Source organism: Nuphar pumila, chromosome 17 (genome assembly GCF_984573655.1).
Source record: "Nuphar pumila chromosome 17, dmNupPumi1.hap1.1, whole genome shotgun sequence".
NCBI classification, from domain to species: Eukaryota; Viridiplantae; Streptophyta; class Magnoliopsida; order Nymphaeales; family Nymphaeaceae; genus Nuphar; species Nuphar pumila.
In genome coordinates this window covers 48,402,341-48,414,862 of record NC_143265.1, presented here as the reverse complement: position 1 = coordinate 48,414,862, position 12,522 = coordinate 48,402,341, and the positions used below count along the sequence as shown (strand labels likewise).

Below are 12,522 nucleotides of genomic sequence, written 5' to 3'. Positions count from 1 at the left end.
TTCTAAAAAAAATGAATAGTGACACAATAAATAAAAGAGAGAAAAAAAATAATGATAATAATAAATGGGAGATGCCACCTCAGCCATCTTTAAAATTCTTTTGAAAATAAAGCTTTATTTTGTGTTGGCAACTTCTTTTATTTTTAATTGGGGTGCCACATGTGTGTGGGCCCACTAAAAAAAATAAATAAATAAATAAGAATTTTAAAAAGAAAATTTTGCAAATTGGTATGACCTCCGAGTGGGTCCCACTTGAGAATGAGATACTTAACTGGGAATCTGAGTATGATGCTAGTTCAAAGGCGGGTCCTGCTCCATTTATTTGAAAATACGAGATAAAACATTATTTATTTTCAAGAATTTGGAAAAATTGGGTTTTCAAGGCAAAAATATGGATAAATGTAAAAACAAAATTTGTAAAGAGATTTAAAATCTTTTGCAAAAAGTCTTGAGATAAAGTCTTTAAAATCAATATCCAAATATCCAGATTGTTTTCTTGAATTTTTTTTTTTTTTGTAATTCAAAGTCCTGGGGGTAAAATGGGAAAATTTGGTAATTTTGAATACCAGGGTTTTAAAAATTGGTTTTGAAAAGTTTAAAAATCAAATCTGGATTGACAATTTTGAAAATCAGGAGTTCTGGATCTCAAACTGACATGCTATGCAATGAAATGATGCAAAGTGTTCATGCAATGCGATGCAAAGACATGTTTCAGTGAAATGTCACTCTGAGCTCGGACTTGGAAATTCTAACTTTTTGTCCAAAAAGAGGATTTTGAAATTTTGCAATTTGAAGATGTCTCTGAACCTAAATATAGAAATTTTGAGGCTCAAGAGTGAAATTTAGGACTTTCTGCCAGGTTCAATCTTTAAAAATGACTATTTTGCCCTTCATTGCTTTTGGAGAACTGAAATGTGCCGATTAAGGGCAATGTCAGGAAGGTGAGTGAAAATTTGGGGTGTTTACACTTAGGAAATCATAAAAAAAGGCTTATATCTAGCAAAATCCAGTAATTTCTAGATATTATTGGATAAATCTAAAAAAGCCAACATATCTTCACTAACAAGTTTTCTAGTTTTGCAGAGATATTGAAGACTTTACTTTCCTTTAATTTTTCTGTATTTAAATTCAATTAGTGATGTAAATTGTAATTAAATTTGGAATAAGAATTTCAATTTCTGCTTAGATTAGGATTTGCATTGCATATAGTTTAAACTTTGATATATAACTGTTATGCTTGTCATTCATGCACATTTGACAAACTCACCATGGTGGTTATGCATTTACTATAGGAAGTTGAACCAAGTGATGATCAAGAACAAATACCCTTTGCTGCAGATTGAGAACTTCTTTGATAAGCTTCAGAAGGCTAAGGTAAATCCTGACTTGTAATTTATGGATTTAAAGGATCATAAGGATATAGCTTTTGACATGATTGTTGATGAATTGTAGGTATTTTCTAAGATCGACCTTAGATCAGGTTATCACCAACTTAGAATTAGGGATGAGGATATCTCTAAGATAGTGTTCAGGACCTATTATGAGTTATTGGTTATGCCCTTTGGACTCACAAATATTTCGGCAGCATTCATGGACCTCATTAATAAGGTATTTTGATTGTATTTGGATGCGTTTGTGATTGTCTTTATTGATGATATTTTTATCTATTCTAAGAGCATAAAGAGCACGTGAGGATCATTTTGAGCACCCTTAGAGAACATCAGCTTTATGTAAAATTCTCTAAGTATGAGTTTTGGCTCGATCAGGTGATGTTTTTGGTTCATGTCATCTCTAAGGATGGTATTTTGGTGGACCCTGCTAAGGTGAGTGATTTTTCCCATGAGCATTTATATGGAATTTCTAAAAATTCTTGAACCTTAATGGATAAATTATTGGTATTCTAATAGGTGGAGGCAATATTGAAGTGGGAGCAACTCAAAAATGTTGGAGATATTAGGAGTTTTCTTGGACTAGCGGGATATTATAAGCATTTTATACAAGACTTCTCATGGACTATTTTGCCGATGATGAATCTTCTTCGTAAGGGAGTGAAGTTTGTATGAGACGCCTAGTGTGAGAAGAGTTTTTAGATCCTGAAGTAGAAGCTTATGACTACACTAGTGTTGATATTGTCGTCACGTCAAGGTGGCTTTGTCATGTACACAGATGCCTTAGGCACTGGTCTGGGGTGTATTATGATGCAACATGAAAAAGTTATCAAGTATGCATCTCGTCAATTGAAGGTTCATAAGAGAAACTACCCTACTCATGACCTAGAGTTGGTGGCAGTGGTCTTTGTGTTGAAGATTTGGAGGCATTATTTGTATGGTGAGAAGTTTAAGGTTTTCACAAATCATAAGAGCTTTAAGTACCTCTTTATGCAGAAAGAGTTGAACACGAGACAGAGAAGGTAGCTTGAGTTCATCAAGGATTATAAGTTTACTATCACTTACCATCCAGAGAAGGCGAATATTGTAGTGGATGCTCTTAGCCGTGAGGAAAGAAGAGTTTTAGCAAGCTTATGGAGTTTGACTTAGGATCTCATTGAGTGGAGACCCTTTAGTGCTGAGGATGGCAAGATCAGCATCGCCAGTATGGCTGTGACAACAGAGATTATGGAGCAGATCATAGAGAAGCAGAAGGATGTTCCCAAGTTGTCTCAGATGGATGATCCCAAGTTTTCTCAAATTGTAGTTGTGTGTTAGGATAACAAGTCATCTTTGCACCTTCAGGAAGATAGAAGCATCTAGTATGGGAAGAGGTTATGGGTATCTAGTGACCCTCAAATCAAGGAAGAAGTGCTTGGTGATGTGCATAAGAGTAAGTTCACCATATACCCTGGTAGTACAAAGATGTTTAAAGATTTGTAGTGGAATTATTGGTATAGCAGAATAAAGCGAGATATAGCATAATATGTTTTGAAGTGCTTGACTTGTCAGCAGGTGAAGATAGAACATCAGAGGCTTAGTAGTTTATTGCAGCTAATTGAGATCCCTCAGTAGAAGTAGAAAGCTATCATAATAGATTTTATGGTTGGTTTGCCTAGAACCCGCAGGATGCAATTTGAGTGATTATGGATCGACTCACTAAGTTGGCCCATTTTCTTCTGATCAGGACCAACTAGTCTTTGGAGAGTCTGGCATATTTATATGTGAAGGAGATGGTGTGACTTCACGGAGTACCTCTATCCGTCATCTCAGATCGAGACCCTTGTTTTACGTCAAAGTTCTGGGGACAGTTGTAGAAGGCTTTGAAGACTCCGTTGAAGTTCAGTATGGCCTTTTATCCTTAGACACATAGTTAGTTGGAGAGGACAATTCAGACTCTGGAGGATATGCTGAGAGCGTGTACCTTGGATTAGAAAGGTGGGTGGGATAAACATGTTGTGTTGGCAAAGTTTGCCTACAACAATAGCTACCATGCGAGTATTGGCAGGGCACCATACAAGGTATTGTATGGACGGCCTTGCAGGTTACCAGTATATTGGGATGAGGTTGGTGCATGTACTATAGACACACCAGTGGTGATAGAACACTACATTGAGCAGGTAAGCAGGATTCATGATAGACTTCGGACAGCTCTGAGTAGACAGAAGAATTATGTGAATCGTCGACATCGAGAGTTCACATTCAAGGTTGGAGATTTTATTTTTGTGCAGGTTTCTCCTACCAAGAGTGTATTTAGGTATGGAAAGAAAGGGAAACTTAGTCTTAGATTTATAGGATCGTTTAAGGTTTTGGAGAAGGTAGGCGCAACAACATATAGAGTGAAGTTACCACCTCAGTATGCGAAGATTCATGATGTGTTCTGTGTGTCAATGTTAAGGAAGTATGTACCAGACCCATCACACGTGATTCAGTATGAGGATGTTGAGGTACGAGAAGACTTGACTATAAAAGAGCACCCATTGGAGATCATGGACCGTAAGGAGAAGGTATTGAGATCAAAGATCATTCCCTTAGTAAAGGTGCGTTGGCAACACCATGGTATTGAGGAATGTATGTGGGAGACTGAGGCCAACATAAAGGAGAAATACCATTTCCTATTTGAGTAACTATAAATTTCGCAGACAAAATTTCTTTAAAGGGAGTAGAATGTAACATTTGCGATTTTGCTTTAGTTTAACTTTTAAATTCAGGTTAAAATCAATTTTTAATTCAGGCAAAATTTGAGGGTCTAAGATGACCATGTAGTATTTTAGACTCAAACTAGGGTCCATGAGAGGTTTAGAGGGGTTACGCACAGCCCAATGGGGTGTCATATATGATTAGGGTGGCTCACAAGGGTTCAGGGGTGACTCAGAGCTTTTTGGATCCTGGATGGGTTAGGTTTGAATCCAAACCTAAGTTTGGATCCATTATTAATTTGGATCTTTTGTTCGGATATAGATCTTTAATTTGTTTTTGGATTTGGATCCTTTTGTTTGGTTTCTAGATCCAATCCAACTAGAGATTGGATCTGGATTAGGGTTTTGGATCTAGATAATTTTTAGATTTTGAACTCAAGAAGGATCCATTCCAAGTTCTAGAGACTTTATTAGTAGGGTCTTTAAACCCTAGAGGACTCTAGAGAGGGTAGGACGCTCCCCCTAGTGGGACCCATAACTAATTTGGTTAATTAGTAATTAATTAAGATAAAATATTAGTTAATTGCATCAATTACTTAATTAATTAAGAAGTTAGTTAGGATGTTTTTGAATGGGACTCTTAGGGATCAGCTTGGTTAGTTTAGCATTAGATTTGGACTCTAAGGAGGGGATGCCCCTCCTTTGGTGGGTTTTTCTAATATAAAAAGAAAAAAAAAGAGAGGAGTCTCTCTTTTCTTCTTCTGTATTTTCTTGTTTTTCTTTCTCTTCTTTCTTTCTTTTTGGAGCTTTTTCAGCAGTCATTGAAGCTCCTCTAAGGTTTGAAGATGAGTTATGAAGGTCGATCTATGTTTGAGAACCTGATTAAGGTAGGTATATCAATCGTGTAGGCATAGATTTTTCAAACACATGAAATATGCGTGAGATAATTTTTAGATCTGAACCAAGGAAGATCAGACCTTGAAACACCTCTCTAAGATTAATTTTCAATCTAGAGAACATAATTTTATGGATCTATGTTACCATGAAATAAAAAAAATGAATTTTGAAATAGTACAAGTTTTATGTTTTTAATATAAAAAACGATTTGAGAAAAGTTTGTTTCTTGATATTTGCTAGATCTTATTTATTCTAGCATATTTAATATGTTAGTCTTAGGTTATATTGATGAAATATAAGTTCTGCAAATTTAATATATGCTTGAATCCATGTTCTTGCATGCAAAAAACCATTTTAAAGAAAGTTTTGGCAAAAACATTTTTAGGGTTTTGATAATTTTGATAAAGAAAGTTGATCTAAGCATATAGGGTAGATTATTTCATGTTTAGCATGATTGAACATCATGTTATTGGATAAATAAACCATGTTTTCATGACTGTTTAGGGTTTCTTATGATTCTTGGATAGATATAATCATATTTGAGATATTACATGAAGGTTTTGTGATTCTTGAAAGATGTATGATTATTGTTTTAGCAATATTAGCATGAATTTGAGCAAATATGTGTTATATGATAATGAAAATATGTTAGATCATCAAAAATCATGATTTGTATGGATTTTTACCTTAAATCTTGTTCTTGCTTAATGGATTTTGCATGAGTTAGAATCTTGACTTTTCTGTCCTCATTTTGATACTGACCTATGTGAGAAATAAATCAATATATCTATGAAAACCAAGTCAATAAATTAAAATAAAAATACTTAGTATTCTACATATTTTGAGCTTGAATCTAGAATATTGTTTAATCTCGTTAGAATCAGTTTTAAAGTCTAAACGTCTATTGCAAAAGAGAACAATATTTCTTCCCTGTCTATAAGACTATTCTGATCAACAATCTTGATGATTCTAAATACGCAACCAAGACTAATTAAAATAAATTACGAAAAAACTGAATGAAAGGTAACATGTATAAGAAGATCCTGTAAAAAGTATTTTGTCAAAATATTTTTCTATAGATCTAGAGAAATTCCCCAACTGAGATGAATTTCTGTAGCTAACATGATCTGTCTTATATTTTTTCTAAATATAGTTTAGTCCCAGAATTTTCTTGATTTTATTACAACAAATTTTTTGGTTATTTTTCTTGGACTGTGTTATTGAAATATGGGGGCCATCTGATTAAAATTGGGAGAGTAAAATTTGGTTCCTGTGATTTTTGGTAGCTTTTCCAAAACTGGGTTAAGAGGAATCTGAATTTGCATATTATGACATGTATGGATGCCTAATTATATTTTACGTTATGCATCATGATTATGGATGTTTATACTAAAAATTGAGCTAATATGCATGCAAAATGAATGTATTTCATGTTATTCTTGATTTACAACCATTCATATGACATGCATGTTAATGAACATTGCATATCATAATGTGTGATCAGAAGTAAATAGTTACACATGTTTTCTTATTTAAACATGATCATGATTGCATGTGGTTGCAGCATTTATATATGCATGTGGGCATATGACATGGTAATAATAATGTGTGATATGAGCATGTGTGTGTGTTATCATTGCAAAATTTTACTTTTGCAAGTCAAACTGACCTTTGAAAAAGATTTTGAAAATAACTTGCCTCCATTTAAAAATGCGAGAAATTTTTGAGGAATGGGACTCGCCTGTCGGTACGAGGTTCAACTGTTCCGGTCACTATAACCAGGAGTAATTGAACCCAGGATCAATCTAGTGTTTTTCTTTGCTCAACTTGTCTAAAATATTGTTCTATTTCCTAAATGCACGAAGAATCAGGCATGTGTTATGACTTAAAAAAATACAGATTGAAAACATGATGTATACTTCAAAGATTTGAAAGTACTTGGAAAAAGGACACTTTGAAAATCGTAAACCACATGTGGGAGATATTTTAAAGAAAAGGAAAATTAATTTCTGAAGAAATCCTGATGTTTTGAGAAAATCAATTTCTGAAGGAAACTTGGGTAACTTTGAGAGAATCGATTTCTCTGAATTCAAACTCTAAAATTGAAGCTTGGAAAATCGTGAATCTAGACTTAGAAAAATATTTGAAAAGGGAAACTATTCTTGAGAAAATCGATTTTGAGGAAAAACTGGAATAACATTGAGAAAGTCAATTTTTCTAAGATTGATTGGTGAAACAACTCAACAGGGATGGGCGTGTGGCCCTATAAAATATTTTCATGATGCAGTCTAAACCTATATGATGCATGAATGCAATTTGAGAAAATATTTTCTGAAGGTTTTGAGGAAGATCATTGATAAAAGGACTTTTATGTCTTATAGAATTTAGATGAAATAGATTCGCCACATATCCCTGACTATGGCCATGAATATGTATTGAATATAGTTTATTTGATTCTAAAAGAAAAAATACTTGGAAAAGTTTTAAAAATATATCATATTTTCTAAAAATAGCCTAAGAGTGTAGGTCGTTTGTGTCTTAAAAGAAGATGATAAATCTAGATATTGTTTGTATTCTGACTATGGCCATAAATATAAACTCCACCAAGTTTATTAAATTCTTAGAAGCAAGTGCACGTGCTATTCGTGTAGACCATTATGGATTTGAATATACATGAATCATCATCCATCACATGATTAATATTATTGAAAATAAACTATATGCAATGCAGCCCTAATCTAAGCAGAAAAGTAAATTCTTATTCCAAATTTATAATTTAATTTACATCAATAGTTGAAATAAAATAAAGAAAAGGAAAAGAAAAAATCTAATCTTGAGTGTTCCTGCAAAATTAGCAAACTTGTTAGTGGACAAATGTCGGCTTTTCAAGATTTATCCAACAATATTTGGAATTGAAGGATATTCAAATATAATGGACAAATGTCGGCTTTTCAAGATTTATCCAACAATATTTGGAATTGAAGGATATTCAAATATAATCCTTTTTTCATGCTTTCCTTAAATAAAACGCATTAAATAACATAATAGATGAGGCATAATTGAATAAATAAAAAAAAAAAACAACTTTCAAATTCAGAATTTGGAGAAAAATAGCTAAAATACCCTTGAAAATTGACCTTATTTGCAAAATAGGGTTAAAAGCAAGGTTTTTCAGAAAAGATTTTTGTAATTTGTTTAATCTCGGGATCAAACGGATTCAGAACAATGCCAAATCAGGTGGAGGGCACCTTGATATGATTATGAACATGATCAAATCCTAAAAATATAAAACTTCTCATGAAAAAAAATGAAATATTAGAAAAAAATTAATTTTTGCTTGTGTTTCAGTTGAATTAGGACTCTGCGGGAATCCTGTTTATATGAAATAACTAAATAATGTATTAAAAGAATTTCAAAATTCATAAAAATCGACATACGCACTTCTAATAACCCTAATATTAAAATGCATTTAAAAAATATAACTTTGGGATTTTCTGAATATAAATATTAAATAAAAAGACAAAAAATATGTGATTTTACCTACGATCATGTACCTATCACGGTTTTAGACTAGAATCGGATATCAAACAACCATAGAAATTTATGAAATTTGATAGAGAGAAGCTAGACAGATTCATGAAGATAACCCTTTTTACATATCTGAAATACGATCTTTGGTTAGGGAGATACAACTCTGGAAATACGTACCTGATTCTGGTCGATGCATAACGATGCAAAAAGGATAGATCCGGTTTCGGGTTCAAGAAAATATAGAAAACCACCATAAAAAATTATAAAATTTTACAGAAAAAATAGAAATTACAGCAAGAAAAACCCTTTTTACAGATTGGCGATATGTTCTCCGATGAGGGAGAAATCATTCTGGCAATAAGAATCAGGGATCGAATCAAGATTGTCACTAAAGAAACACAGATTCTGATTGCGAGCTTCAAGAAAATAAAAATCAACAATGAAAATTTATAAAAATCACACCACAAAAAATAGACATGCATACGAATCAGTGACTTTTTATGTATCATCAATACAATCTTCAGTGAGGAAGAAATTGCTCTGGCAATAGTACTCTGGCCCTGAACGGGGCCTATCGGTTCAAGAAATAAGGTATTGTTGTTGGGTCAAAAAAATAGAAATCCATTGTAGAAATTTATAAAAATTTCACAAATTGAAGTATTCATTCTGATGAGTATGTTGCTTTTAATGGATCATCGATACAATCTTCGATGAGGGAGATATGACCTCGAAAAGATGCTCCTAGATTTTCACATGATTTTTCTGACTCAAGAAACAGGTTATGACTTTAAGTTTTGAACATAGGATTACAGATGGGAACCGTAGGCATATGCATGATTTCACCATAAAAAATTCAGATTTTATTAATGAATATAAACTGGTAAAATAAGCACATTAACAGACGGCCAAAATTATAAATATGGAATCTAAAACCCTAGAACAAAATAAAATTGATTAAGCATGCTAAAAATATTAAAAAAAAATATGTAAACAATGATATGAATCATGATTCAATGCATAAAAAACTAAAATAAACATGAATATGATAAAAAAATAGGGAATTATGGTCGAAATTTTGATTTAGCCATTAAAAGAGGGATTCGACCTATAGAAAAGTCGAATCTTGATCTTTTTCGGACATTTAGCATAACAAATGCATTACCAACGATTCTAACAAATCAAAATCGTGCAAAACACCATGGATGATCAGTAGATCATCATCTTGGGTCGTAAAGACAGCTTCTTGAAGTGAAGAGAGGAGAGAAGAATCCAACAAGGGGGCATCAATGGCTATTTTAATGGAAATTAATAAAAAAAGGTAATAAAAAATAATAAGCAAAGAAGAGGGGAAGCTCACCTTAGGGCTTCAATGGAGGTTGTTGGAGGAGGAAGAAGGCATTGAGAGAAGTGAGAGAACCAATGAGAGAGGATAGGCTGGTCGACCCCCCCTATGCCACTATTTATAGTTTTTTATTAGGTTTAATTAGAGAGTTTTGATTTTTCGGAACTCTCTTAATTAATTCAATTAAGGGGGGCAATTTCTACATGGACTTCTAACCTAAAAAAAACTGTAACTAACTAACCCTAATTAAACCTAACTCAATTCTAGAAAAAATCTCAAATGTGATGCCACCTAATGTGGGCTCACATTTGGTTTTTAAAACCCTAATTAAAAGTTAAAAATCAAAGTTAAATACTAAAGTAAAAATAGAGTTTTAAAATCCATTTTGACTTTTTCAAAACTTCAAATTTGAGTGAAACACTAACTCAACCTAAACTAACCTAAACACCTTCAAATGTGGTGCCACCTACTGTGCCATTTGATTTTTCAAAAAATTGATTTTTAAAACTTAAAAATAAAGGGGTTAAAAACAAAAAAAAAATGAAAAACTTCAAAAAGGACACCTAGACTCAGTAATGTTTTTGTATGTTTGAAATATGTAAGACATAAAAATGAGATAAAATCAAATAAAGATGGAAAAATTAGGGTTTGCACCCCTACAGGGTGGGCCCCACTTGAAGAAATTTAATAAAATTGGAAATTGGTTTAAAAATCAAGTTTAAAATGAATCTAGATCATTTTTCTAAATGTTTTTAAATAAAGGAATATAAAGCTCTAAGGAGTTGGCCAAATGGCAAATATCGATTTAAAACCCAGATTTTTGAAATTGATTTCGAAATAAAGGTTTTAAAATCGAATCTGGATTTGATATTTTAAAAACCGAGAGTTCTAGATCTCAAGAATGACATGCAATGATATACAATGCGATAAAATGATTTGAAATGACAAGAAATGTCATGAAATGATACGAAATGATATGAAATGATATAAATGCAATGCAAAATATGAACCCTAGGTGAGAGATTTGAAGTCCCAGACCCCTAACAAAGACAAGGAATTGAAAATTCCTGTCTGAAGGCAAAAATTGATTATTGAACATCAGATCCGATGTTGGATCCGATCCAAATGTGAATTGAGTCTTGGATATATCTAAGATTTTAGGAAAAGAATTGTTTTGAGCCCATATTAGCAGTTGTACAAGCTTAGGAAATAATAAAATGATGTTTTGAGTAAAAATGATCTGAGAAATGTTTTTTTCCCTGCAGAGCATAGAGTGACACTAGAAAATGGGGTTTTAACTGGTTTGACCTGAATTGAACTGGTTTCTAGAGTTTCTAAACTCAAAGAAACTAAAAAGCCACTGACTCGACTAAACTCCTAGACTGAATGATTGAGAAATGGCACAATTCTCAAAGTAATGGTGAGAAATGCACACTGGAGTGGAGAGGACCACAGAAATGCACTAGGTTTAAGCTAGAATGAAGGTCAGTAATACTGAGATTAACTAAATTTGGAGCTCAAACACTGGCTAGACTAACTAGACTTAGCTCAATTTTAACTAAAATGAGCTGAAATAGGCTAAAATGGACTCTGACACAATAGAAAATGGATTTGAACTGAAATCGAGTCACTTGAACTCCTGGTGAGCTTAAGTTAGACTCTGGGAAACATGATTGACTGACATTGATAGACTCGAGAACAATTGGCTTGGATTCGAGCTAAAAATAAGCTCATTTCTCAGGAAATGAACTGATTTTAGTCGAAATGGTCCAAAATGGACAGGATTCGCTCATCGTGAGCTTAGAGAAGCTAGAAATGATAGATATTCTGACTGTTTTGAACTTAAAAATGAGCTTGATTGAGTCTGACTGACGAAGATCTAAGGTGACCTAGGGGTAAAACAGGAATTTTACTAACAAAAAGGATGAAATGATGCCTAAATTAGGACAAACTGACCTACAGGGATGGCATCTGTAAAAAAAAAGGGTGTCTGAAAATGAACGAGAAAAATTTGGGGTGTTTATAGTGTGACTCTTTGCTACTAAGTCAGTTGAAAGCCGAGCTTAGTGGCAAAGAAAAACACACCAAATTTGAGCTATAAAAATGCCCCAGTTAGAAGAATCTGACTGGGTATGAAAGAATTAGCTCTGGTGATGATGGTAAATATGGAATGGAAAATGGAAAAGAAGATCCACCTCATCAGAATGAGGCTCAGGCTTGACCCTTACCTGAATGAAAAGAAGATACCTCGCGGAGGAGGCTCAGGTGTAACCCTTAACCTGAACAGGCATGGATATACCTCATGGAATGAGGCTCAGGTGTAACCCTTAACCTGAATGGGTATGGATAATACCTCATGAAATGAGGCTCAGGTGTAACCCTTAACCCGAATGGGTATGGATAATAGTTCGCAAAGTGAGGCTCACGTGTAACTCTTAACTTGAACGGGTATGGATAATACTGTTATCGTCGCGAAATTTTTCCCTCGTCTTCCCTTCCTTGCGGAAGAGAGAGAGGGGAAACGCTTTCGCGCTTCAAACTTTGACCGGATTTTGGAAATTGTTTTGAAATACTCGCCTCCGTTTTTGAAAATTGCGGGAAAATCCATGGGATGGGGCTCGACCTGTCGGTACGAGGTTCGACCGTTCCTGCCGCCTTTAACAGGGGTAATCGAACCAAGGACCAA

At 33.7% G+C, this 12,522-nt stretch overlaps 1 protein-coding gene across 1 annotated transcript; it reads left to right on the top strand.

The window, feature by feature from the left end:
- Nucleotides 1-1,308: 1,308 nt before the first annotated feature.
- On the top strand, nt 1,309-4,054 carry LOC149811932 (uncharacterized). The gene is made up of 9 exons (XM_089992948.1): nt 1,309-1,374; nt 1,453-1,608; nt 1,767-1,823; nt 1,908-2,057; nt 2,244-2,410; nt 2,564-2,677; nt 2,733-2,820; nt 3,362-3,547; nt 3,659-4,054. The coding sequence occupies exons 1-9, from the start codon at nt 1,309-1,311 to the stop codon at nt 4,052-4,054; spliced, it is 1,380 nt and encodes a 459-aa protein (XP_089849074.1).
- The last annotated feature ends 8,468 nt before the right edge of the window (nt 4,055-12,522 follow it).

What these genes read in the sequence shown, in the direction of transcription:
- LOC149811932 (XM_089992948.1), top strand. Translation starts at nt 1,309, where the DNA reads ATGATCAAGAACAAATACCCTTTGCTGCAGATTGAGAACTTCTTTGAT. An exon ending in TTCGTAAGGGAGTGAAGTTT is followed by an intron (nt 2,058 to 2,243) that starts GTATGAGACGCC and finishes CGTCAATTGAAG; the next exon opens with GTTCATAAGAGAAACTACCC. An exon ending in GCTTGGTGATGTGCATAAGA is followed by an intron (nt 2,821 to 3,361) that starts GTAAGTTCACCA and finishes ACCTTGGATTAG; the next exon opens with AAAGGTGGGTGGGATAAACA.